Consider the following 25,539-nt stretch of genomic DNA (forward strand, 5'->3'; position numbering starts at 1 on the left):
TCTGTAGTCGACCAATATATACATCGTCACCCGCAAGCTATACACACGACCAGACACTTGCCTGTACCAATGAATAGCCATATAGCGGTACTACTAGTAGCCAGCAGTACCGACGTGAAGCGAATAGAGAAGTACAACATCCTGGTGGGCAGCATAGAAACGTATCCAAACATAGTCTTTCAACCGTGGACAACGACGCCGTCACACAGCAATAGCAACAGGCATAAACCCACTAGACATGTGAAACATTGGTCACCAGGACAAACGATGATATCACCAGCGTCACCGTAGCCGCTGCATATATAAAACACGGATGCAGAGAGTAGGGACACAGATCGGACGCACCGAGTCTAACGGGGTGAACAAAACAACCATGGCAGGACCGAAGTGCATGGCAGGGATTACTCGTCCAAAAGCATGTACTACTAGTAGCTCACATTTAAAATGGCAGAACAGAGCTGGAGACACTGTCATATGCATAGAAGACCATACCGCAAAGCCCGGATGATAGTGGCTTGCATACACTACTACATACCCACGGGTATACTATATATCATCGAGCAAGAGAGCATTTACACTCACCAGCCACATAGCATTAAATGGTCGAAGGAGTGCTCAATCAACCGAAGGACATGTCAAGCTCCCAAGCATATACCCGATACATATACCGGATGGCGTCTCAAAGCCATTACGCCGAAATGTCCAACCCAGCCAAACCAAGCACAACCACATCATATGGCACACGAGAGGTACGGAACGAACCAAAAGCAGACAAACCGAGACCAACCATCCACATGCACAACAACCCATGTCGCACTGCATCCATCAGGTCTAAAGACATGAGGTAAAGAGTTGCCCACAGCAGGATCGCACAGTCCAACGCAGAACCCGATAAATGCATACGGTGTACATGAAATCAAGCTTTGGGGATACCGTTGCCTCCACCCGTGCAACGCAACTGAACCTACCAAACGCAGGTGCATATCATACCACCCACAAGAGCCACAAGTACTCCATAAGTGCGGAGGTAGTTGCGTAGCTACACAGCACACTGTAAACAAGTTGAATAACCGAATGCGGAGAGAAGCTACAAAATATCTACCTACAACATCCCAACCGTGCAGATCAGACAGACAGAACAGCTGTGCGCAAGCAAGGTTGCTAATCACCCCACTCCCAGCCAAACAAACTTTGTGACTTGCCGTGCTTCTGGATCCCGATGTTGCTTCGACACATGCCGATCTCGAGTTTCAAGAAATCGAGTTGCAGATGTACATAGTTAGCGTGGTATATCGGTGTGGCGATGCTAGGCTGCTAGCATCTGTACCTACTGAGACCGTCGGTGGCAGGACAGCACGGGACAGGATATGTAGCAGTATCCAACCTCCTCTCTCTTCTTCTCTCTCTACATTAGCGACTGTAGTTAGTTATGCACATGACCGACCGTGCAGTGTCTGATGCTGATCGCTCCTTTTTCCGTCGACAGAATTATTTCATGATTATTCAGGAGATACCGAGTATCTACTCACTTCTGTGGAAGTCGAGACTCCCCCTGTCCAGCCAGCATTATTGACTGATTGATATAGATAGTATCCAGTCAGTATCTATCTTAGTACCGAAGCGGATAAGGAGTCCATGTCCATTAGCGATCATTAATAATTATTTAATGAGGAAGATAATAATAACCCAACCCTATAAACTACCTAGTACTTATCCATCGGCTAACAGAAACCAAGCGGTGTAAAATGAGTCGAAACAAAAGATACAAATTTACAAAACCTGATGTGTGTTTACTTTGTAAAAACGAAAGAGGAATCAGAACCAACTTGCTGATTGGCACAATAAATGGAGGTTGATAAAATGGTGGTGGTGCCGGGGATCGTTCTAGGTCGGGCCAAATGGAACCTGAAACCACACACCCCCTTTTTTCCCTCTTCCCAGACAAGAGTTCCACGTCGTCGTCCTTTTGGACCAGTCCGGGCCCTTTCAGCCAGTCGAGAGTTGTCCGGCGTTAAGAAATCGCCACCCGTTGGCCTCTTGGTCGGGCGGACGGGTCCGATTGGACAGTTCCCCGGTTGCGCATGTCCCAGCCCCACAGAGTTTCCGTTTAAGGATTGGTTCAGGTGTTTTATTTCCTTTTTATGAAACCTGTATTGGAAAGGTGTCCTAATCCTACAACAGTAAGTATCTTGCTCCACAGTAAGCACAGTAGATTATTACAGAGTATCCGTAGTAAGATGGATGATGGATCAATCGCTGCATTTGTTCGCTGTATTGAGGTTGAACGGCTGGGATCCTGGCGGTTCACCAACCCCCCATCATTGCATGGCCCGAAGTCAATTAGATATGCAACATAAGCAAGTAATATCCGTTGAATGCCAATCGCATGGCTGTGCCTGAGAGACGCCATGGTCTTATGGAGGCGTCAGGCTCACTCGTTTGCATGGTGGTGTTCTGATATTTGCCAATTGGGACTCCTAAAAGTTTGTTGGCCATATTCAACCACCCATGTAGGGTTGCGATTACTTAGAATAGCAGTAGACTCATGAGGGGTTCGGACAAGGACCGTGTTCCTGATTTTCACCTGCAAGGGCAGAGATTTATCTATATTTATATATAGAGAGCTGGTCTATGGTTCACCGGCATAGCATGGCCGGAAACTATTTTCAATATGTGTCAAAAGTACTGCCCATAGCAGAGATCAATTTGTTATAGAACTACGGAAAGTCAATCTATAAACGTAGACATTTATCCACATGAGAAGGGGGAACCAAGGAACCCAGTAGCAGAATAAATGAGACACACATATTGTGAGAACCTCAACCGGTGGTGCAGCGGTAGCCGGAACCGTGGCTCCGGGGGTTGCTTGGTTGCCCTTCGATCTCGGTGCAGTGTTTATTCATGTCACCGACAGATTTCGGAAACAATTTTCAGAAGAGCACGCTTTTGACCTGCATCATAGCGGAAAAAGTTTTAAGAAAAAAAGTGGCCTCTATGGGGTGATGCTCGCCCGAGTCTAATTTGGGAGCCGACTCTATCGTTCAAGTATCGGCATGTTGCGTAGACAGCAGATAACTAGGTGGATGTATAAGCTTCACGTTCAGCAATCATTCCCACACAAGAAACCAGTCTATCCTTCTAGAACCCTTCCCCTCTCAACACCGCCCGGAGCACTGCTTTCCCGGCGACAAGCGAGAAAAATGTCTAAGATGAAGCAGATACAGTAGTCGGCTGCTAAGCGCTTAGTGTGTACCCACCGCAATGCTCTTCCAGCCTTCCCGTAGTTGAAAAAAAGGCTGGGAAGAAGGCAGACCACATTGTCTTGTCGATCATCTAGCCTGATTATCTCTTACGATTTCCGGGAAGGCCCAAAGATAACCTTAGCTTGCCAATCAGAAACGAGATATTGTCGGAAGTCCTTCAAGGAAGCAAAGAAGGCACCGAAAGAAAAGCAAGAATACAGCCACTTCGACCAAGGCTCAAAGTTGGGTCTAATGTGTAGGTGGGGTTTCGCTTGCCTCGAACACTTCAATCTTAGTGGTTTGATGCTTACATTATTATCTGGGAAAAAACGGGTCACTTGCTTATGTGGTGTCAACGCATGGTCTGCTGAGTTGCGTTACGCAGTTATCATGCAGGTAATGTGGCTGACAGGTATCCGTGTAAGGTAACTTTCAGTTCTTCCCATGTGTTTGTTCATACGGGTATCACTACTTTTGCTGCTGACGGGATCTCGTCTATCAGACGGCGCAGAAGCAAGCAAAAGAAGGCATCAGGGTCTGTCGTTCATTCGCAGCTGGATTAAATAGATCTAGTATGATATTGGGATTCCTGACTCGAGGTGCCTAACTCCCCAAGGGCCAGGTCTTATCAGGAATCCACCTTATTCTCCCAGGACCTGTCTATGAATCAAACCAATGAGCGGAACCACCCGGCATAGTTTACTACTGCATGTAAAGCAACCACTGTTGAATGGATGAATGGCTTCTTGTGGCTGGGACGTCAAGTATGTTATGCCTTCTTCCTATTGTTGTTGACTGTCCTCGGGAATGGAAAACAATCCTCTGCATAACCCCATACTCTGCATTCCTGCAGGTTCTCTGCTAATGGAGATGTATTCCATTAACCTTGAATGAACACCCGCCCACTTGAGTAACCCAAGAGATCGTATTGCCACCTCCGATAAAGCCACCATGTCATGCGTCTATTTCTTCCACTCTATATAAAGTTTGATCTACCCTCACTGTGTAAGTAGTACCCGTTTGCATCCACTCTCGCGAGGCGGGTTCATCGGGTCAACCACAAGAATAGCACCTTGATTTGATAGTTGGATGGAGAACCCCGTCCTCTAGTACTACTGTGTAGGGGCCGATTACCCGTCAATGTGAGATAGCCGCCGGGTATGAACTATTGGTGGCAAGGGGGGAAGATATAATTGGAAAAAAGTAAAAATGGAAATGTTACCTACCTACCTACCTACCTTAATCAGCGGTTATGGTTCGGAGGAGCTTCTCAAGTGGCTAGCAGTGATATAGCTTCCCACCGTGGCAAATCGACTGACGCTACTCGTTTGTTTTCGAACTACCAGGTTACGTATTGTCAATAGGTAGCAAATCCAGCGGCGAATAAAAGATGCAAATGGAATTTTCAGTCGTGCAAAGTCTTCACGCTCGATTGAAAATGAAACCGCAGCGTGGATGTAAGTATGGAGTTCCAGAGCATCCGATATTACCTCCACTGGATCAATGTCGCTTGACGGATGTAATGCCCTGTATGGATGATCTATAGTCTATTTTCTCCAGCAAGCAATGCTTACATTGGCATCGAATATGGGGCAGTTGTACAAAGTAGTAGTTTACTTTGTTACAGCGACGAGCTGATTATGCTGACACACCAAGATACAATAGGGCAACCATGGGTGCCAGGTCTTGGATCAGGAACGAAGCGAAGCCCGAAAAAGAAGTTGAACCAAACATCCCCTCCTCCTTGAGGGGTTCACAGTCCTCCATGGACATAAATAAACAAGATCATGATGGTAACAACCGCCATGAATTGCATAGCGACGCATTTTTACCCTGGCCACAACCATATCTGCGGCGGTCGTTGAGAGACAGTTTTCAGGCTTCAGGAATGAGGAAAATTATCCCTGCATGCCGTTCGGAAGCAACGTAAACAACAACTGTGGTAAATTGCTGTCACGACGATACACCACAAAAGGCCATACCGTACGAATACAGTTTCATTGCGCCATCTGGATTACCTGGCGGTGGGTCGGGGCTTCAGGGGCCGTCTTGATTCCCATGGATTCCGGGACCAACGCCGTCTGGCCATCTTGTTGTGCCGGAAGTTCACGCCGCTTAACCTTCTCCTACCTAGAGCCTCGAGCTGTCACTGTTTCCTTTATTGAAAATGAGGAAAGGATGGTTGCCCCCCTTAGGGGTGGGTAATAATTACACCATTGACCATCTTGATTGATATCATATATTGGAATACGGAGTGATGGCAAAAAAAGAAAACAAAAAGCGTAAGGGGATGACTGAAAACAGAGGGGAGATACGTAGATTTTCCACGTTACTAAAAAGTAAATAACGACTCCAGCTTGTGTGGCCCATCATCCATGGTATCTGAGGCACCTCGAATCCTTGACACGACATCTGGTAGGTCAGTTTGGTAGGCAGCATGAGCCACCTCAGGCGGCAGTAAGCCAATCACCGAGGACCCTGCCAAGTAATCCGCAATTCATTCGACCGACAAGTCAAAGAATCTCCAGGCCCGAATTGGTGAGGGCTGAGGCGTCGGGGGGTTGTGGTTGTGGTTGTTGTGGACAGAGTTGGACGGCGAAAAGTGGGTAACGATACGCGCGTTTTGGTACTGCGTGCGGTAATACCGATGGTAACCCCCGCCCGGTGCAGGTGGGATGAATGGGGGAGGGTGAAGCGGGCTTGTGATAGGCTGCAGGGGCGCCCATCTGCTTACCATATTTACACCACCCGGGCCTTTTTAGGAATAATCCAGTATCGCATACAGGTACAGGACTGGGCGCGCAAGTAAATTAGCAGATCCAGATCCCAAAATAACCACCAGCGCCGCCCCCCCTCTCCCCTTCTTCCCAGGTCCTACTAGGGAGTAGCGCCAGTCCTATCTTCCCTGCTTGGGTGGTCAATCAATTCCCTTTTCACCACTTACCGTCCAACTCAAGCCTCCTCCTCCCTCCCCGTCCGTCTCTTAGTTCCTTCCTTCCTTCTTTTCGTTCTTTTGATCTTCGACCTCTTTTTCCTTTCGGTTCCTGTTCGCTCTTTTTTTTCGTCGACACTTCGTTTCCCCCGACTCATCTTCTGCAACACTAGCGACCTTCCCTCCCTCCCTTCCTTCTTTCTTGCTTTCGTTTGAGGAAAGAAGAGGGAGGCCTTTCTTGGCTGAGACAGGTTCAGCCAACGGCAGTCGGGAGGCTTTTGCTTTTGAAATCCCACCCCCTAGTCGTGTTTTGTTCTTTACTTCACTTCACCCTTCCATTCGTTTATCGAACGTCCCTCCAGCGACGACCAACCGGCCCCGCCCTGGAAGTCGACCTACAGAGCAAGAGAAAAAAATAAGCAGACGATCGTTTCGAGTTGAGATTGTTGTTTAGTTTTACGCCCTTGAAACACACTCCGGCACTGGTGCCTTCAGAGAAAAAGAACGCTGCGCCAGCATCAAAAGTCATTCTTCGACGCGTTCTGAACATACACATCCATTGCGCCAGAAGTGCTATCTGTTTACGCTTATTTCACTGGAAATCGGATCAGAGTAATTTTTAATGGGCCACTGTTAATGTAAGTTGCAGGATCTTGCATTCAAAACGCCATCCGACCCCTTAGTAAGGCCATATTGATACTCATGGTTTAGAAGAAGCTATTAAACGGTTCGGTGATTGTGGCTATTCAACATGTCAGGCTATCCAGCAGGGCATTACGAGGATGGCTACGGCCACCAGGAGCATGGGGGCGATGCGTACTACCAGGACGAACATGGCCAGGCTTATTACGATCCTAACGATTACGGTGACAGCTATTATGATAGAGGGTACGTCTCCCATTCTGAACAACGATCGGTACCCAGATTGTTCTGTTGATTGACCATTGTTTGTCCCTTGAACAGCAATTATTACAACGCAGAAGGAGGTCAGGCATATGGCCAAGAAGGTGGTTACTACGATGCTGGTCACCAGGATGACTACTACGGTGACCAGTACTATGACCAAGGAAATGGTGCCCCCCGCGGAAGACGCCGTGGAGATTCTGAGGAGGATTCGGAGACCTTTAGCGATTTCACCATGAGGTCAGAGACTGCTCGAGCTGCGGATATGGATTACTATGGCCGTGGAGACGAACGTTACAACAGTTATGCCGACAGCCAGTATGCTGGTCGTGGATACAACGGATACCGGCCGCCATCTTCGCAGGTCTCGTATGGCGCCAACCGATCATCTGGCGCTTCGACACCCGTATACGGCATGGACTACGGAAGCGCCCTTCCTGGTGGACCGCGTTCTCGGGAGCCGTACCCAGCCTGGGCATCGGATGGTCAGGTCCCTGTCTCCAAGGAGGAAATCGAAGATATCTTCATTGACTTGGTCAACAAATTCGGTTTCCAGAGGGACAGCATGCGCAACATGTATGACCACCTGATGACACAGTTGGACTCCCGGGCCTCCAGAATGACGCCCAACCAAGCCCTTCTGTCTCTGCACGCAGACTACATTGGTGGTGACAATGCCAACTACCGCCGTTGGTATTTTGCTGCCCATCTGGATTTGGACGATGCCGTGGGATTCGCCAACATGAAGCTAGGCAAAGCAGACCGGAAGACCAGGAAAGCTCGCAAAGCGGCCAAGGCGGCAGCACAGCAGAACCCTGAAAACGTCGAGGAGAACCTGGAGGCCATGGAAGGCGACAACAGCCTGGAAGCCGCTGTTTACAGGTGGAAGAGCCGCATGAACCGCATGTCCCCGCATGATCGTGTGCGCCAATTGGCTCTGTACATGCTGTGCTGGGGTGAAGCTAACCAGGTCCGGTACATGCCTGAGTGCATTTGCTTCATCTTCAAGTGTGCGGATGATTACTACAGCTCCCCTGAATGCCAGAGCCGGGTTGAGCCGGTGGAGGAATTCACTTACCTGAATGAGATCATTACCCCCCTCTATCAGTTCTGCCGTGACCAGGGTTACGAAATCTTGGATGGCAAGTATGTTCGCCGCGAGCGTGATCACGAGAAGATCATCGGATACGATGATATGAACCAGCTTTTCTGGTACCCCGAGGGTATCGAACGCATCTCATTCGAGGATAAGACTCGTCTTGTCGATGTCCCCCCGGCTGAAAGATGGACCAAGTTGAAGGACGTCGACTGGAAGAAAGCATTCTTCAAGACGTACAGAGAGACTCGGTCCTGGTTCCACATGATCACCAACTTCAACCGTATCTGGGTTATTCACCTGGGTGCTTTCTGGTTCTTCACTGCTTATAACGCCCCCACCTTGTATACCAAGAACTACCAGCAGCAGCTGGACAATAAGCCCGCTGGTTCAAAGTATTGGTCTGCTGTCGGTTTTGGTGGTGCCCTGGTTGGATTAATTCAGATCTTGGCAACGCTCTGTGAGTGGATGTACGTGCCTCGCCGGTGGGCAGGTGCTCAGCATCTCAGCAAGCGTCTTATGTTCCTTATCGCCGTTTTCATTGTCAATCTTGCTCCTGGTGTCGTGGTCTTCGGTTTCAACAATGTTCTCAGTGAGACAATCTGCCTCATCATTGGTATCGTCCACTTCTTCATTGCTCTGGCCACGTTCTTCTTTTTCTCCGTCATGCCTCTTGGAGGTCTGTTCGGCAGTTACCTGAAGAAGCACGGCCGTCAATATGTGGCCAGTCAGACATTCACGGCGAGCTACCCTCGCCTGAATGGCAACGACATGTGGATGTCTTATGGTCTGTGGATCTGTGTTTTCGGTGCGAAGCTGGTCGAGTCTTACTTCTTCCTGACTCTGTCATTGAAGGATCCCATGCGTATCTTGTCGCCGATGCGTATCCATCAGTGTGCTGGTGTGACATACATCCCGAACAGCCTTTGCCACGCCCAGCCTCAGATTCTGCTGGGTCTGATGATGTTCATGGATTTGACTCTTTTCTTCCTGGATAGTTATCTGTGGTATGTCATTTGTAACACCATCTTCTCGGTGGCTCGGTCCTTCTACCTGGGTGTCTCCATCTGGTCGCCCTGGAGAAACATCTTCTCTCGCCTACCGAAGCGTATCTATTCGAAGGTCTTGGCTACGACCGACATGGAGATCAAGTACAAGCCCAAGGTGCTCATTTCCCAAGTTTGGAACGCCATCATCATCTCCATGTACCGTGAGCATCTGCTGGCGATTGATCACGTCCAGAAGTTGCTTTACCACCAGGTTCCCTCCGAACAGGAGGGCAAGCGTACCCTGCGGGCTCCTACCTTCTTCGTTTCGCAGGAAGACCAGTCCTTCAAGACTGAGTTCTTCCCCGCGGGTAGTGAGGCTGAGCGCCGTATCTCCTTCTTTGCCCAGTCGGTCGCTACCCCCATGCCTGAGCCTCTTCCGGTTGACAACATGCCCACTTTCACTGTCCTTATCCCCCATTACGGAGAGAAGATTCTGCTGTCGTTGCGTGAAATCATTCGTGAGGATGAGCCGTACTCTCGCGTTACTCTCCTGGAATACCTGAAACAGCTCCACCCCCACGAGTGGGACTGCTTCGTCAAGGACACAAAGATTCTGGCTGATGAGACCTCACAACTCAACGGCGAACCCGAGAAGAACGAGAAGGATGCGCAGAAGAGCAAGATCGACGACCTTCCCTTCTATTGCATCGGTTTCAAGTCTGCCGCCCCCGAATACACGCTCCGTACCCGTATCTGGTCCTCTCTGCGCTCTCAGACCCTGTACAGAACCATTTCCGGTTTCATGAACTACAGCAGGGCCATCAAGCTCCTTTACCGTGTCGAAAACCCCGAGGTCGTCCAGATGTTTGGTGGTAACTCCGAGAAGCTCGAACGTGAGCTTGAAAGGATGGCGCGCCGCAAGTTCAAGATCTGTGTCTCAATGCAACGTTACGCCAAGTTCAACAAGGAAGAGCGTGAAAACACCGAGTTCCTTCTCCGTGCCTACCCTGATCTCCAAATCGCTTACCTTGACGAGGAACCCCCTGCCAATGAGGGTGAGGAGCCCCGCTTGTACTCGGCTTTGATTGATGGACACTGTGAGCTCCTCGACAACGGAATGCGCAAGCCGAAGTTCAGAATTCAGCTCTCCGGAAACCCTATCCTGGGTGACGGCAAGTCCGATAACCAGAACCACTCTATCATCTTCTACCGCGGTGAATACATCCAGGTCATTGACGCTAACCAGGATAACTACCTGGAGGAGTGTCTCAAGATCCGTAGCGTTCTGGCTGAGTTCGAAGAACTTACCACCGACAATGTCTCGCCCTACACTCCTGGTATTGCCACCGAAGCTGAAACCCCTGTCGCCATTCTCGGTGCTCGTGAATACATTTTCTCTGAGAATGTTGGTGTTCTTGGTGACGTTGCTGCCAGTAAGGAACAGACGTTCGGTACCCTGTTTGCTCGTACCCTTGCGCAGATTGGTGGAAAGCTGCATTATGGTCACCCTGATTTTCTAAACGGTATCTTCATGACGACGCGTGGTGGTATCTCCAAGGCTCAGAAGGGTCTCCACCTGAACGAGGATATTTATGCTGGTATGACTGCTTTGTGCCGTGGTGGACGCATCAAGCATTGCGAGTACTTCCAGTGTGGTAAGGGTCGTGATTTGGGTTTCGGCTCCATTCTGAACTTCACAACCAAGATTGGTACTGGTATGGGTGAGCAGATGCTGTCCAGAGAGTACTACTATCTCGGAACACAGCTGCCCCTCGATCGCTTCCTGTCTTTCTACTATGCTCACCCTGGTTTCCATCTTAACAACATGTTCATCATGTTGTCTGTGCAGATGTTCATGATCGTTCTGATCAACCTTGGTGCTTTGAAGCATGAGACTATTACATGCCGTTACAACTCGAACCTGCCCATTACTGACCCTCTGCGTCCCACGTACTGTGCTGATCTTACCCCCATTATCGCCTGGGTGAACCGTTGCGTCGTTTCCATCTTCATTGTGTTCTTCATCTCCTTCGTTCCCCTGGCCGTCCAGGAATTGACTGAGAGGGGTCTTTGGCGCATGGCTACTCGTCTGGCCAAGCACTTTGGTTCCTTCTCCTTCATGTTCGAGGTGTTTGTCTGCCAAATCTACGCCAATGCTGTTCACCAGAACCTTTCCTTCGGCGGTGCTCGCTACATCGGTACTGGACGTGGTTTCGCTACGGCTCGTATCCCATTCGGTGTCTTGTACTCCCGTTTCGCTGGACCATCCATCTATGCCGGTTCTCGTTTGCTGCTCATGCTTCTGTTTGCGACATCCACTGTGTGGACACCAGCCCTGATCTGGTTCTGGGTTTCTCTGCTTGCTCTCTGCATTTCCCCCTTCCTGTTCAACCCCCACCAGTTTGCCTGGCACGATTTCTTTATCGACTACCGCGATTACATCAGATGGCTGTCCCGTGGTAACTCTCGCTCGCACGCTTCGTCCTGGATCGCCTTCTGCCGCCTGTCTCGTACCCGTCTCACTGGTTACAAGCGCAAGCTTCTTGGTGTTCCTTCGGAGAAGGGATCTGGCGATGTTCCCAGGGCCAAGTTCACGAACATTTTCTTTAGTGAGATCATTGCCCCTCTCGTCCAAGTTGCTGTGACTTTGGTTCCTTACCTCTACATCAACTCGAGAACTGGTATCTCCAATGACAACGAGCGGGCGTCAAATGCCGTGGTTCGTATTGCCATCGTCGCCTTCGGTCCCATCGGTGTTAACGCCGGTGTCTCGGGTATGTTCTTCGGTATGGCTTGCTGTATGGGTCCCATCTTTGGCATGTGCTGCAAGAAGTTTGGTGCAGTCCTCGCTGCTATCGCTCACGCCATCGCGGTTATTATCCTGCTTGTCATTTTCGAGGTCATGTTCTTCCTTGAGAGCTGGTCCTGGCCTCGCATGGTCCTGGGAATGATTTCTGCCGCTGCAATTCAGCGCTTCATCTACAAGCTGATCATCTCCCTCGCCCTGACCAGAGAATTCAAGCATGACCAGTCGAACATCGCTTGGTGGACCGGAAAATGGTACAACATGGGTTGGCACTCGCTTTCCCAGCCTGGCAGAGAATTCCTGTGCAAGATTACCGAGCTTGGATACTTCTCTGCCGACTTTGTCCTGGGCCATATTCTCCTCTTTGTCATGCTTCCTGCTCTCTGCATCCCCTATGTTGACAAGTTCCACTCCGTTATCCTCTTCTGGCTGAGGCCTAGGTACGTTCAAATCCCACTGGACTCCATCTTATCTGAGCTTTACTAACGTATCAACAGTCGTCAAATTCGCCCTCCAATCTACTCTCTGAAGCAGTCTAAGCTCCGCAAGAGAAGAGTTGTCCGATTTGCGATTCTGTATTTCACTATGCTGGTTCTGTTCCTCATCCTTCTCATTGCTCCTCTGGTTGCCCGGGATGAAGGCATCAGCGTGAACCTCAACATCATGAGCCTTATGCAGCCTCTGGATACCGACAATAACGATACCATCTCCAGTTACACTGGTAATGGTCTCCCTGTCGGTTACTCTGCCTGGACCCCGTCCGCGGCGTCTGCATCTGCTTAGAGGTTGTTTTTGTCCTAAATTGTTTTTTTCAATACATTTTACCTGTCTTTCTTTTTCGGAAATGGAACATGGAAACGAGCTGTATAAAGTAACCAGCGCCTTGATGTCGCTGCCGAGTCTCATACATTTGCCTTTTATTTTTCTTTTTTTCGTCCCACCCTTCTTCCATTGAACGAAACTGCGTGTATGCTCCTTCAGTTGCCAACATTAATGGGTCCAATCTCTTTCAACTGTTTTGTATTGTCAAGGTGTTGTTCTGTCTTTTATGTATGGTCACTAGACTTGCCAGCTTTTCTTGTATCGTCCCATTGCATCCGGCTGCCTTTGATTTCCTTGGTGTTTATCTAGAAGGCTCCTTTGCCTGTAGTCGTGTGGACTATCAATTCAAAGAGTCTTGAGAGTTACTGATTTCCTAAAGCCGTAGTTCAACGCCACTTCTACGTAAACATTTAGTCCAGGACCTTCCCTGCAAACATCGTACTCTCGGAATATATGCATATTAAGGGCCTGTTCGATGCCTACGGCTTCATACCCTTTGTGAGACGGGCCGACCTGCAAGGAGCGCCAAGTCACGTGTTAGGGCCGCGCCCATCCCGGAAGTTGGACTTGCCGTCTTGCTTCGATCCTCCGGGAATGCCGCTGCCTTGACTTATTATTCAATCGCTGATGCTGTCGATTCATTTATAGAGGGTCTCTCTTTCATTTAATATTAGATTCTGCTTCTTTGCTTCCTGGGTACTTGCGCCGCGAGCGCTAAGTGGATTTTCTTCCGTCATGGATATCCAGGAGACTCAGCGTCTCCTTTCGGAGTACCTCCATGAACTCGCAGACCTCTTTCATCGTCTACCCGGTTCAGCGATCTTCCTACGTTATGTGAAGTCTAGTTACCAAAATGATCCTATCCGCTCAGCTGTCGAGCTCTTCCTCTTCTTGTTTGCGGTCCGGTATCTCCTCGCTCCGAAGTATTCGACTAAACCGGGTGTGGTTCAACTTTCCGAGGATGAGGTCGATGATCTCGTGGATGAGTGGACTCCGGAGCCGTTGGTGGGGAAGCCTACTCCGTTGGAGGCGATGGAGGTCGATAAGCGAACGGTCATTGTTGGGTATGTATTGTCTTTCCTGGGTTGCTTCTTGTGTGAGACGGTAGGCTGACTGTTGGTGACTTGCAGCCCAGTTGGACCCAAGTCTAAGTTGAGCAACGGTCGCACAGTCGTCAATCTCGGTTCCTATAATTATTACAACTTCAATACGAACGAGTCGCTCAAGGAGAAGGCCATCCAGACTCTGCGGAATTATGGTGTCGGTCCTTGCGGTCCCCGCGGTTTCTATGGTACTCAGGATGTTCATATGAAGACGGAGGCTGATGTTGCCTCCTACCTTGGTACCGCATCCTGTATTATCTATGCGCAGGCCTTTTCGACGATCTCTAGTGTCATTCCTGCGTTCTCGAAGCGTGGCGATATCATTGTTGCGGACAAGGGTGTTAGCTTCGCTATTCGCAAGGGTATCCAGATCTCTCGCAGCATTGTTCGCTGGTATGAGCATAATGATATGGAAGACTTGGAGAGAGTCCTCGCAAAGGTTACCAAGGAACAAGCCAGGAAGCCCCTTACTAGGCGGTTCATTATCACCGAAGGTCTGTTTGAATCTTACGGCGACATGGTGGATTTGCCCAAGATTGTGAGTCCCTTATCCTGATCATTGTTTCTCCGTGCTTCGGACTGACTAGTTTTGAAGATCGAGCTTAAGCTGAAGTACAAATTCCGCCTGATCCTCGACGAGACTTGGTCCTTTGGCGTTCTTGGGCGAACTGGCCGTGGCGTGACTGAGCACCAGAACGTCGATGCGGCAGAAGTTGATATGATTGTGGGCTCGCTGGCCGGCCCACTGATTGCAGGAGGAGGCTTCTGCGCTGGCTCGGAAGAGATCGTCCATCATCAGCGTATCTCGGCTGCTGCTTATACCTTCTCCGCCGCACTCCCCGCTCTTTTGTCTACTACTGCTAGTGCTACGATCAATCTCCTTCAGACTAGCCCCGAGACTGTGACGCAGCTGCGGGAGCATACCAAGGCCATGTGGGCGCAGTTGGACCCTCGCAGTGATTGGGTTTATTGCACCAGTTCCCCCGAGAATCCTATGATGATTCTGGTCCTTAAGCCCGAGGTTGTTGCTGCGAAGAAGCTGTCCCTGGACGACCAGCAATTCTTGCTGCAAGATATTGTTGACGAGGTAAGTCTTTGGCAAAATTGGCATACATTGAAGAATAACTGACAGTTATGGAATACAGTGTCTCGCAAACGGTGTCCTCATCAGTCGCCTGAAGACTCTCCAGGATAACTTTGAGCCCAAGCAGATTGTTCCCCCTGCCTTGAAGGTTTGCGTGACAATCGGATTGACGAGAAAGGAGATTGAAAAAGCAGGAACCACCATCCGCCATGCGATTACGAAAGTTCTAAGCAAGAGGAAGTAAAAGATTCCCTTTCCCTTTCATTCTCGTATTTCAATTCCCGGCCTATCCTGAGAAGTGGCCATGAACATTAATGCTCCAATGACACGCCTGTTGTACACTCTTTTTTTTTTTTTTTTTTTTTTTTTTTTTTTTTTTTTTTTTTTTTTTTTTTTTTTTTTTTTTTTTTTCTTCTTTTTTTTTTTTTTTTTTTTTTTTTTTTTTTCATTCGCGCCTGTTGCCCTTTCTGTTGGTGATATAGCGCACCATCCTACACATTTCTTGTATAACATATTACACCGTGGATTGATGCGACCTAGATGCGTTTCTTGAGACGTGATATGAGGTTGTTGACGCCTCGTGTCTCTATTTTTACTGTGCAGATATTCTTATTTGCCCATATCAGCCTTTATTTCTTTGCGTGCTTGGGCACAGTGGACATTAATAGACATTACATTCTAATAATAATTTTGTGTTCTTGTCCAATCAATGCTTTCTCATTAACCTGTGTCTTGGATTTCGACGCAACGAAAGGGATGTACAGGGATATCCGCTTCACTGATGGGTCGAGTCATGATAGGGGAAGGGCACCAGCCTCGGGCTCTGGAAAGCACCAAGGGGCCACAGTTTGCACCTTGAAATCTGTCGGGCTTTCGATTTTGTGGCGAATGGTCAGGTCGAGGCCGTGGCGCATTCTCAAGACCAAGGGATCTGCGCAGATACGAAATTAACATTCCATCGAAAACAAGCCCAGTTAAACATTTGTTTTCCTAGAAGCAGAATAGCGGCACTCCCCTGTCTTCACTCATGGCGCTCCAGAATGAAGGGCAGGAGTCTTCACTCTATGCCAGAGTGAATCTCCAGGAGATGCGCTTGGCTGAACGGCGTCTTTGAACAGAATCCGTGTTTTTGCTCTGTGCCTGACTGTTCTTTCCTCTTGCCCTTGACGGTAGGATTTCTTCTCAAATCCCCACGTGGATTGAACCTTGAGAAACCGGTCACAAAGTCAAGTTTGTCAAGTTTACGTTACACCAGCAATGAAACGCCTCATGTACCTCCTCGTTGTGTTGCTGCTCAGCTATGTTGTCTGCGCACTTCCCTATGGTACGTCAACCTAAGATTACAAGTGTCTAACCTACCGATTGACCGAGATTGTAGACGACCATGGCAAAAAGCGCGATCTTGGTCCACTGAGTGATCTCCCAGGAGGTGATGTGATTGTATGGGTGGACCAGGCTGGAAATGCTCTTGCCAACAACGTCGTGGGCGGCGGCAATTCAGACCCAACTGCGACAGCAGACAATGTGAGTGTCACCCAAAAAGCACCGCTCCAGAGATAAAGTTAGGGTTCGGACTAACAGAATAGTCGCCTACAACCCTTCCACCAATATTATCGACTCTCGATGGAGATCTGGATCTCTCTCCCGCCGTCCCACTCCCTGCATCTACCAACCATCCAAAGACCGGGAATTACCGTCGCTTTGGCATCTCCTACTCTCCGTATAACAATGATGGCTCCTGCAAGTCCCAAGACCAAATCAACGAAGACCTGGACAAGCTGGCGCAATACGGGTTTGTCCGGATCTACGGCGTAGACTGTGACCAGACGAACAAGGTTACCAAAGCAGCGCGACAACGCAACCTGAAAGTTTTCGCCGGTGTTTTCGACTTGCAGAATTTCCCATCCAGTCTTGACTACATCACCGGGGCTGCAAATGGGGACTGGTCCGTCTTTCACACCATCAATATCGGCAACGAACTGGTCAACGATGGTAAGAACTCGGCTGCCGATGTCGTAAACGCAGTGAATACAGCACGCAGCAAGCTCCGCGCGGCAGGGTACCAAGGGCCCGTGGTAACGGTGGATGCATTCTCAGTCATGATCCAACACCCCGAGCTCTGCCAAGCGTCTGATTACTGTGCTGCCAACTGCCATGCCTTCTTCGACAACAACAACACCCCTGATAAAGCCGGCCAGTACGTCAAAGACCAAGCCAACAAGGTCTCCAAAGCGGCCCGCGGCAAAAAGACGCTCATTAGCGAGTCAGGATGGCCGCACAACGGTCAACCCAATGGCAAGGCTGTGCCGTCTTCGCTGAACCAGCAAAAGGCGATTGCCAGCTTGCAGCAGACGTTCACTGGCGAGGATGAGTTGGTTCTCTTTACTGCCTTTGATGATCTGTGGAAGCAAGACTCCTCTGGTACATTTGGAGCGGAGAAGTTCTGGGGCATCCAGAAACACTGACCTACATCCTGCTCCACTACGTCCATCAGGTATTGGACGGCCGGATCACCACTATGGGGTAATGCTTCTGGCATTCTATACATAGATATGATATGCTTTCGGAATTTGATCGCGCCGGTCGTGATTGTTTTCTTGGAGTTGGAGAGAGCTTGTCAGTTGGCTTACCCACGTGGATGATATGCGATTGTTGTCTTTTCTTCTACTTGTTATGTTACGTTATGTTGTTCTTCTTCTGTCCATCTACACAAGTCTTGTGAATAATTGGTTATGTATCACACAGTCTCTTGTGCATATCTGACAGTACCATGAAATTGGATGACTTTGAGAGTCAGTCATCTTCTATTGCTAAACATCGTACCGACTTCAATCATATCATTCAACAATCCTATGATGCTATGCAACCTCTATCAATTACAACGCATCACCACCTACCTACCTCCCAAAGTAACACCCTACCTTCCCTTATCGACATCGCCTGTATGTATGTCTCCAAACCACAACCTGCAAATGAACTAGTAATAGGTGGATGACTGGATCCCGTCGTCGTCATCAAATACGTACGTCCGTAACTTCTCAGCTCGGGAGCCTCCACCCGAAGGAAACTAAACTAACGAAACCCGCCAGGAAAGAAAAACAAGATCCAGACTAGACCCGATCTCGGTAAGGCTTTCCCACAACCGCCGTTTGGCGCAAAAAGTACTTTGGTTTGCCAGGTCCGAGAATGGGGCTAGTGCTGGAACTACTTAGTACTTACCCACTGGGTTAGTTAGTTGTTTAGGTGTAATTTTTGATTTCGTTGGTTTAGTCTAGTCTTGTATTTTGTGTTTGTGTTTTTTGTACGTATTCTATGTTTTGTGGTTTTGGTAATGGTAATGGTAATGGTATCGGTGTTGGGTTTGGGTTTGGGCTGGTTGGGGTATAGTTGGCTGGTTGGTTGGCTGGTTTGCTGGCTAGTAAGTTGGAGGGAGTCTGCTATCTATCTATCTATCTAATTACTATGAAGTTAGGGGAAGATTGGTGGGTGTTTGATAATGATTGAACTACTAGCTAGCTCGCTTGAGATTTAGTCAGTTAACTTTGTTCTCCTGTCTTAAGATACCAGATCAATTTGATTATTGGGTTGGTTGTATGCTTGAGAAAGTAGAGCAATAGAAGTAGTCAATTAGATGCGCTGAATATGCAGATGCATGCAGATTATAGATAGTTAGATGAAATGGTTATGCTATGCTATGATGCTATGATGTATTATGCTATTCCCAGACAAAATCCCCTGTGCAGCCAGCTAGGCAGCTAGCTACTCCAGACTAACGTTCTGCACCGCTTCCTCGACACTCACGGTAGCGCTGGACTTGGGTTCGCTATCTTTATGGCTATTCTGCTGGACATTGTCCAGATGCCCCGCCGGTAAATCTGGCGCCGGAGTGGGTTTATACGTCAATTCAGCCGGGCCGTTCCTCGTGCGGCCGCGGCGACGGGTTTTAGGGGGCTCGGGTTTCTGGGTATGTTTCTGAGGAGCAGGGGTGGCGGTTGGCGGGGTAGGTGATGGTGCGGTGGTGGATGTGCTGGGGCTGGGCTGCTGCTGTTGCTGCGCAAGTCGTGAAGGACTGGCAAGCGGGGTGCAGTGGCTCGTGACTGGGACAGGAAGGTGACCTACTCCTCCATGACCTGCGTGGAGGTGGGGGACTGTTGAGCGTCGGGGTGGAGGAACAGCCGGGGGTGGATTGGAGGCTGAGCGGCGCGAGTGACTGGGGACAGGGGGCGGAACTATGGCGGTGGAATTTGCGCGCTCGATGGCGCTGTTGGTGGCGACGAGGGTTGCGGGTGGGATGATTGGACTTGTGTGCTGAGATTCGGCGTCTTCGGGGATCTTGTCAGTTTGTCCGTGCTCGTCGTCTCGCCGGCCGCGCCAACGTCTTGCCCTCGGAGGCAGAGGCTTGACTTTGGGCTTGCCCAACAGCTTTGATGGACTCGTTGGGCTATCAGTGGCAGCACGGGCATCGTTGCGGCTGGGTGTCATGATGCCAGGTTTCACGTGCTGGGATGCTACTTCTTGGACGCTGAGGCTGGAGGATGACGCGGGCTCGAGGTGCATGCCGAGTTGTTGCACTTGGCTGAGCCTGTGATGCGCAGCCATGCTCGATGTACTGGAGTCCGGACCGTCTAGTCTCGTGGGCGACATGTTCTCGGGAGAGCTGTCGACCGTGCTCGTGGGGGAGAGGGTCCGAGAGGATTCCAATGGGGCTCCGAATTCAGCATCAGGAGGTACACTATCTGTGGGCGTGGCAACTTCATCGTGAACTGGTTTTTCTGGTTCAGGGTCTCGTAGCCATTCCACGGTTGCGCATCGAAGAACCAGCCTTCGAGTAGTCTCGTCCACGTCGTCGAAGTGCATTATCTTCTCCCGGTCAGGCCCACTATCGGAGAGCTGACCGTGAACGAGTAGTCTAAGCACCCGCTTGAGTTCATCCCGCTTATAGAAGGGTGGGTATTTCAGCTGCGTATGTGCCAGTAGGGGATAGAGAACACGCAAATATGTGTGTCGGAGAGCGGACGCCTCTTCCGGCAGGTCCAAGAGGTTTCGAATGAGGATGTCGACAAGAACATGTAGGTCATTGGTGAAAAAGTATTCGTACGTGGTCGGGGTGGTGAAGATGAGGTATAAGAGCTTGAGTGTCAAAAGCTGGAGCGAAGTCTCGGCTGCAAGAGTTAGCATATTCGACTCCATTGCGCTGGGGACTACTAACCTTCACGATTAATTAGAAGGATAATATTCTCGCCAAAAGTCTTGTACAGATTGCCGTGCATCGCCAAGATCTTGATAATCTTGTTTGTCAAGCCATTGGACGTATGCTCATCGACCGGATCATGCGCGGAAATCATGAACTGCTCGTTCAGAACCAGCTGTCGAGGGTATCAGCAACTTCCGCAGTACATCCCAGAAAGGACGATAACCACTCACCAGCACACGAATAACCGGATAATGATAAGGATCATTGACATCGTACGAGAGATCCTCAATGATATCAAAGAGGCTCTTGACGAATTCGTCATCCACGAGAACTGCCACCCTTCAGTCAACAAACAAACCAGACGACTAGACCAATATAGCCAAGGCAACGCACCCAAATCCTCAATCTTGACCCTCTGGATCCTCGACATCTCATACATCAAATCCATCAGTAACCGATGTAACCCCGCAGGCACCTCCTCTTCCTCCTTTCGATTCCGCGCCTGCAGAAGCTCCAACAACCTGGGGAACAGGCCCTCCTCATTCATCATCCGAAACGCCACGTCATGCTGTCGACCGTCGAAGAGCAGAAAGGATACGATGAGGTGAAGAGTCGCAGGGTCGTCATCCTAACCAAACCACCAGTAAGTCAGACAGACATATTCACACCATCCACAGGGAAGTAAGAAGCACAAACCTGCAACAACCCATAAACCATCTGCCTCCGTACATAATCGGTATGAGCGACAAAGATATTCGACGCAAGCAATTTATACGAGCACCTCGTAACATCTAACTCGGACTGAAGATATTCATCTGCCCATACACCCAACTAGTCAGCTTCCCCCCCCATTCCACACCTACACACAGCACAGAATATAGTAAGGGTTACCTTTATATTTCGTGGCTAGACCCAAGTAAGACCTCAGCGCATTATCGATATGATCTTCGGAGGAGCAAGGGGAGGAAACAATGTCTTGGATCTCGTCCCAGAATTGCTGCTCGTTCTCTAGAGAGACCTCAAAGTCCATTTCCCGGTGCTGCTGCTGCTGCTGCTACTGCTGCTGGTTGATCGTCCTCGTCGGGAATGTCGTCGTGTGGGTGCTTCCCTGCACTCATCCCGCCCGCCTTGCGCCTGGAGCTGAGTTGCGAGGAGGGGTGGTGCACTGCTCCGGGAGGGGAAGGGAGGAAGAGAAAGGGCGTGGAGTGGTGTTGTGTGTAGATGTGTGTGGTGGTGTGGTGCGAGCAACAAGAAGGTAAAGTATGGGATGGAAGTTGGCCAAGTCAACTCGGGCGGCGGGGGATTGGCGGGCGATCCACCGGTATTTTTCTGGTCGGAGAAACAGGAGACTATCTACTAAGGGGCCGTACGTCATTCATCAGCACTAAATCGCGAGCTAGTTTTCTTGTTAACGAAATATTGTCTGAAGTCATTATGCTTGTTATGACACCATGAAGGTGTAGATGCAGAGGTTTCAATGATTATTATATATGGGAAGAGTGAATTTGTCAATATAGAAACCGAAGTGACTTCTCCGGTCCCCTGATTAATTTGTTTACAGCCACTAGTAAAGTACGTAGTCTATACAACAACAACATCCTCCCAGCGCCGGTCGCCGGGTTCATTACAGATCGCCTGATATCAGCCTCTTATTCCCAAGCCAGCTAGAGAAATAACGAAAGCATCACGCAAGAGAGAGAAATCGGGGAAGATGAAGGGACAAAAAAAGGGTGACGATTAAAGAAGAGGGTCAATCAACTCATGTGCTCGGGGACGTGGTATCTGTACTTTTCCAAACAAACGCAACAAGAAAAACAGCAATATCGACGTAGACTGCACATGCACATGCATACAAAGCCATAGAGAGCATTAGGGTTACTGCGGGCGCTTGAATGGGTGCGCTTCGGTGTTTCTGCGGTCAAGGGTCAGTCTCCAGTTTGCAGTTTGCGTCTAAGGCCAGCTTTTCACTTACAGCACATATTCGTCCAAACTCACCACGCTCGGGTCGCTGAACAACAGGTAGAAGTACTTGAGCGTCTCCGCCAGCCAGAAGGACTGCATTTCGTCCGTCGGCTTGGGAGTCTGGACCGTCACGTCTTCAATGGCCGAATTGGCCAGCTCCGTCCGCGTGTGCTTAGACACCGCCTCGAACATCTCCCAGCCCTTCTCGCGCCAGTACTCGTCGCCCGTGAGGCGGTACATGATGAACACGGACTCGATCGCCTCGGGCCGCAAGAGATACTTGCGATCCACCAGACGAGTGACACCAGGTGGCAGCCGCTCGTTCCGAATCCGGGCTGCGACAAATTCCTCGTGCGAGGGGGCCTTCTCCTCCTCGGCATCGTCAACGGGCTCCACCACTTCCTCCTCCTTCTTCTTAATGTCGTCGGGAGGCGTTGCAATGACGTGCCAGTTGCCGCGCTCCCGCTTGGCGTGAGACTTCTTGATCGAGTTGATAGCTTCAGGCTCAGGATCCACGTAGGGCTCGTTGGCCTTGGCTTTCTCCCTTTCTTTCTCCTTCTCTTCTTTGCGTGCTGCTGCCCGAGCCAATCGCTCCTGCATGTTCGGGTCCAGCGCCTTGTAGTAGGCCTCCTCGTTCCATTCGCACTTTTCGCCCTGCTTGCAAGGAAGCAAGGAGAAGTGCTCGGGCATGATCCCAGTCTTGGTGGACTCGTACGCCCACACGCAGCCATCGGTCAACTTGGACGCCAGATCCATGTCACCTTCAAGACCAAACAATTTCGCACCGATACCAACCATGCCACCCACAAAGCAGGATAGATGATCGCCATCATATGTCACCTTCGTACGACCAGGCTGCTTGGGCACCGTCATGGTGCTCAAGAATCGAACGTCGCGACCGCCCTTGATCATGGGCTGGAAGAGGAGCCGTTCTTTGGTGGCCTTGATGGCCTTTTCGTACATGGTGCGGTACTGGTCGTTGAGACCACCCAGCAGCATATACTCCTTGGGCAGGTACTCATACGTCGAGTCAGCAAGAGCGCCCAATCCGTACTTCTCGCTTTCCGAGGCGGGGCTGGTCAATCCTTCATGGCACTGCGCGTCGGGGGTCTGCTTATCGAAGGAAGCGCGGTACTCGCTCTCTGAGCTAGGGTAGTTTTGACGCGAGACTCCACCGTAGTCAGCCGGTTGGGCATCCTCGTGCAGCGATCTTGCATCATGGGGCACCAAAAACTCGGTGTAGCTCTGGGCGTCTGTTGGAGCAGGCCTGGTGGTGTGAGGCTTAGTGGGAGCAGTGCTGGTGGGTGATTCTGCTGGCACTTTGCCGCGAGGAACCTCATGATCGATGTGCGTGGGGGTCTTCTTGCATCCAGACGCGTCGATCTTCATTGGCCACAAGCCAGGAAGCTGCGTGTTGTCCTGATATTCCTCGAGCGCATTAGTGATGCGCGCAATAGCGTCGTAGTATTTGTTTTCCTTGGTCAACTGTGCCAGGCGGGTGAATTCCACCGAAAGAGAGCCGAGCTCAGCCAGCACAGCCTTCTTATCCGCGCGATGAGGTTGCACTGTATAAAGCCTGCATAGCAAGTAGGTCAGCTATCCATGATCCCAATATATAGCGCCAGGGGGAAAAAAAGAACTTACGGGGCCCATTTGTAAAAGAGGGTTGGCATGCGGTTCGGAGTGTCAAAAGCGCCCATGATGATCTCAGCGAGCTCTACAGCTTTCTCCAGAAGCACATCGTACTTGTGTCCCGAGATATCGTATGCACCAAGCAGACCTCCCATATAACGGATGACCGTCTCGAAGACCGGAATGTCCTTCTTCTTGGAGGTGGTGAAGTCAATAGTCTTGATGTAGTCGACCGCAAGGGAGAACTCCTCCTTCAGGCCCATGAGCCAAAGGGTATCCAAGCCGTCCACGAGAGTAGCTCCCCAGCCATTGAACGGATCGCGATATCCACCCCGAAGAGGCATAACTTCATCGTGGCCCATGGCGGAAGTCTTGTAGCCAGTCCAAGCGTGTTCGAAAGTGGACCTGATCGTAGATAGCCTCTCGAGACGCTTCATCTTGTCGGCGGATGATTCATCTTTGAAATCTGCCTGCAGTTTAGGGAGCGCCTTGGACTGACCGGCCGGCAGCTGGATCAAGTCCTCGGGAGCGAGAGGATACTGCTCGGGCATCTTCTTCCAATGAGGGTGTGGCCAGGTGGACTCGGGAGCGTCCACCACTGAATCCCCTTTACTTTGAGAGCCCAATTGGGACTGGGCCGGACCAGACTCGGCCTCATTCTTGTTCTCCGAGGCTGTTGCATCGCTCGATGGGTTGGACACTTCCGCGGAGGTCGACGGGCGAGCATCAGATAAGGTTTCGGTAGAAGGCTCTTTCGCTTCGTCGGCGGAATGCGGATCGGAACTCTCAGGGGAAGACGGAGGAGGGGACGGAGGGGCATTTATGGGAGCAGAGTCCTTGGGGATGGTCTCGTCAGCGGGGGGAGGATTTGGCGAGAAAGATGCAGGATGGCGATCAACGGGTGGCGGCGCACTCCAGGCAGAGGGAGCCTGTTCTCGAGATCGAGCGAAATGGATGAAGGCGAGCACAAAGATGGTCGCAAAGACCAGGAGAACCCGGTACCGTCGGGCTCGAAACATGGTAAACGAATGTGACCGAGAAGGTAGTAACACAAGACTCGGAAAAACGAAAGGCAAGAAATCCCCCAAGCGGAAGGAAAGTCAAATGGAAAGAATAATATAAATGGCCCCCAAGAAGAGGAGGTATTGAGAGGGGGAGTGCGGGTTATACGAGGGAGGAGGGACACCGCTAAGGATCACGAGATCCCAAGGGAGTCAAGTTCCTGCAAGCCGCGGGACAAGACTTCGGGTAAAACGAATGGAGGACTCCCAATCAATGAGGAGTGGATTATAAGAATTGAGGAGGGTCTGATTCTCTAACGACAGACTGGGCTGAGATCCAGCATGCAAAAAAAGTGGACCAAACGAGTGGAAAGAGAATGAATCAATCAGGAGGTGGGTGAATGGCGGAGAGTTGACCTGTTTTAGGTCATGATTGATTTCGGAGGGGAGGGTTAGAGAGAAAGAAGGAAGTGAGATGTGAGAGAGTGTGGGTTGAGGATGGATGAATTGGGAATGACAACCTGCAGCCCTGACCGGAAAGGGAAAGTATCAGGTGAGAAAAGGGAAAGAAAGGGTAAAAAGGGAAGAAGTAAGAAAAGAGGAGAAAGGAAGAAGAGGACGAGTCTAAAGGTGGTGGGAAAGTAAAAAGCACCAACTAAACACCTGCACGACAGGAAGAGAGAGAGAGTGAGTAGTGAGTGAGAGAGAGCGCGTGAGAGAGAGAGAGAGAGCGAGAAAGAGGGGAGAGGTAAAAGGCCGACTAGTTTAGTAAC

General features: G+C 50.2%; 8 protein-coding genes across 8 annotated transcripts; 4 read left to right on the forward strand and 4 right to left on the reverse strand.

Annotated features, from left to right (window-relative positions):
- Positions 1 to 555: 555 nt before the first annotated feature.
- Positions 556 to 1,073, reverse strand: BDQ94DRAFT_146999 (uncharacterized protein). The gene has a single exon (XM_026766932.1). It carries the CDS (start codon positions 981 to 983, stop codon positions 732 to 734), a length of 252 nt encoding a protein of 83 aa, XP_026624595.1. The 5' UTR covers positions 984 to 1,073; the 3' UTR covers positions 556 to 731.
- Positions 1,074 to 4,416: 3,343 nt separating this feature from the next.
- BDQ94DRAFT_147004 (uncharacterized protein) lies at positions 4,417 to 5,114 on the forward strand. The gene has a single exon (XM_026766933.1). It carries the CDS (start codon positions 4,778 to 4,780, stop codon positions 4,988 to 4,990), a length of 213 nt encoding a protein of 70 aa, XP_026624596.1. The 5' UTR covers positions 4,417 to 4,777; the 3' UTR covers positions 4,991 to 5,114.
- A 1,318-nt stretch (positions 5,115 to 6,432) lies between these two features.
- Positions 6,433 to 6,828, reverse strand: BDQ94DRAFT_58800 (uncharacterized protein). The gene has a single exon (XM_026776118.1). It carries the CDS (start codon positions 6,728 to 6,730, stop codon positions 6,518 to 6,520), a length of 213 nt encoding a protein of 70 aa, XP_026624597.1. The 5' UTR covers positions 6,731 to 6,828; the 3' UTR covers positions 6,433 to 6,517.
- A 97-nt stretch (positions 6,829 to 6,925) lies between these two features.
- BDQ94DRAFT_171997 (1,3-beta-glucan synthase) lies at positions 6,926 to 12,751 on the forward strand (the record flags this gene model as incomplete). Its single annotated transcript, XM_026771872.1, has 3 exons — positions 6,926 to 7,062; positions 7,138 to 12,408; positions 12,466 to 12,751. The coding sequence occupies 3 exons, from the start codon at positions 6,926 to 6,928 to the stop codon at positions 12,749 to 12,751; spliced, it is 5,694 nt and encodes a 1,897-aa protein (XP_026624598.1).
- Positions 12,752 to 13,387: 636 nt separating this feature from the next.
- lcbA (serine C-palmitoyltransferase subunit lcbA) lies at positions 13,388 to 15,322 on the forward strand. The gene is made up of 4 exons (XM_026766934.1): positions 13,388 to 13,854; positions 13,921 to 14,431; positions 14,489 to 14,980; positions 15,039 to 15,322. The coding sequence occupies exons 1-4, from the start codon at positions 13,526 to 13,528 to the stop codon at positions 15,219 to 15,221; spliced, it is 1,515 nt and encodes a 504-aa protein (XP_026624599.1). The 5' UTR covers positions 13,388 to 13,525; the 3' UTR covers positions 15,222 to 15,322.
- Positions 15,323 to 16,234: 912 nt separating this feature from the next.
- scw4 (putative cell wall glucanase (Scw4)) lies at positions 16,235 to 17,442 on the forward strand (the record flags this gene model as incomplete). Its single annotated transcript, XM_026771873.1, has 3 exons — positions 16,235 to 16,301; positions 16,356 to 16,501; positions 16,564 to 17,442. 3 exons carry the CDS (start codon positions 16,235 to 16,237, stop codon positions 17,440 to 17,442), a joined length of 1,092 nt encoding a protein of 363 aa, XP_026624600.1.
- Positions 17,443 to 18,444: 1,002 nt separating this feature from the next.
- Positions 18,445 to 21,464, reverse strand: BDQ94DRAFT_147011 (uncharacterized protein). The gene is made up of 6 exons (XM_026766935.1): positions 21,063 to 21,464; positions 20,868 to 20,986; positions 20,565 to 20,799; positions 20,402 to 20,502; positions 20,187 to 20,343; positions 18,445 to 20,139 (listed from the first exon to the last, which is right to left on the reverse strand). The coding sequence occupies exons 1-6, from the start codon at positions 21,199 to 21,201 to the stop codon at positions 18,737 to 18,739; spliced, it is 2,154 nt and encodes a 717-aa protein (XP_026624601.1). The 5' UTR covers positions 21,202 to 21,464; the 3' UTR covers positions 18,445 to 18,736.
- A 478-nt stretch (positions 21,465 to 21,942) lies between these two features.
- Positions 21,943 to 25,206, reverse strand: BDQ94DRAFT_58826 (class I alpha-mannosidase 1A). The gene is made up of 3 exons (XM_026776119.1): positions 23,778 to 25,206; positions 22,144 to 23,709; positions 21,943 to 22,083 (listed from the first exon to the last, which is right to left on the reverse strand). Exons 1-3 carry the CDS (start codon positions 24,782 to 24,784, stop codon positions 22,047 to 22,049), a joined length of 2,610 nt encoding a protein of 869 aa, XP_026624602.1. The 5' UTR covers positions 24,785 to 25,206; the 3' UTR covers positions 21,943 to 22,046.
- Between the last annotated feature and the right edge of the window lie 333 nt (positions 25,207 to 25,539).

The sequence above is a fragment of the Aspergillus welwitschiae genome (assembly GCF_003344945.1).
Source record: "Aspergillus welwitschiae strain CBS 139.54b unplaced genomic scaffold BDQ94scaffold_23, whole genome shotgun sequence".
Taxonomy (NCBI): Eukaryota; Fungi; Ascomycota; class Eurotiomycetes; order Eurotiales; family Aspergillaceae; genus Aspergillus; species Aspergillus welwitschiae.

Coding starts and splice junctions, on each gene's coding strand:
- BDQ94DRAFT_146999 (XM_026766932.1), bottom strand. CDS start 983: ATGCACCTGCGTTTGGTAGGTTCAGTTGCGTTGCACGGGTGGAGGCAA.
- BDQ94DRAFT_147004 (XM_026766933.1), top strand. CDS start 4,778: ATGATCTATAGTCTATTTTCTCCAGCAAGCAATGCTTACATTGGCATC.
- BDQ94DRAFT_58800 (XM_026776118.1), bottom strand. CDS start 6,730: ATGTGTATGTTCAGAACGCGTCGAAGAATGACTTTTGATGCTGGCGCA.
- lcbA (XM_026766934.1), top strand. CDS start 13,526: ATGGATATCCAGGAGACTCAGCGTCTCCTTTCGGAGTACCTCCATGAA. Junction 14,432..14,488: donor TGGTGGATTTGCCCAAGATT/GTGAGTCCCTTA, acceptor CTAGTTTTGAAG/ATCGAGCTTAAGCTGAAGTA. Junction 14,981..15,038: donor TGCAAGATATTGTTGACGAG/GTAAGTCTTTGG, acceptor TATGGAATACAG/TGTCTCGCAAACGGTGTCCT.
- BDQ94DRAFT_147011 (XM_026766935.1), bottom strand. CDS start 21,201: ATGGACTTTGAGGTCTCTCTAGAGAACGAGCAGCAATTCTGGGACGAG. Junction 20,503..20,564: donor GGTCAAGATTGAGGATTTGG/GTGCGTTGCCTT, acceptor GAAGGGTGGCAG/TTCTCGTGGATGACGAATTC. Junction 20,344..20,401: donor ATCCGGTTATTCGTGTGCTG/GTGAGTGGTTAT, acceptor TACCCTCGACAG/CTGGTTCTGAACGAGCAGTT.
- BDQ94DRAFT_58826 (XM_026776119.1), bottom strand. CDS start 24,784: ATGTTTCGAGCCCGACGGTACCGGGTTCTCCTGGTCTTTGCGACCATC. Junction 23,710..23,777: donor CTCTTTTACAAATGGGCCCC/GTAAGTTCTTTT, acceptor CTTGCTATGCAG/GCTTTATACAGTGCAACCTC. Junction 22,084..22,143: donor AGTTTGGACGAATATGTGCT/GTAAGTGAAAAG, acceptor CCTTGACCGCAG/AAACACCGAAGCGCACCCAT.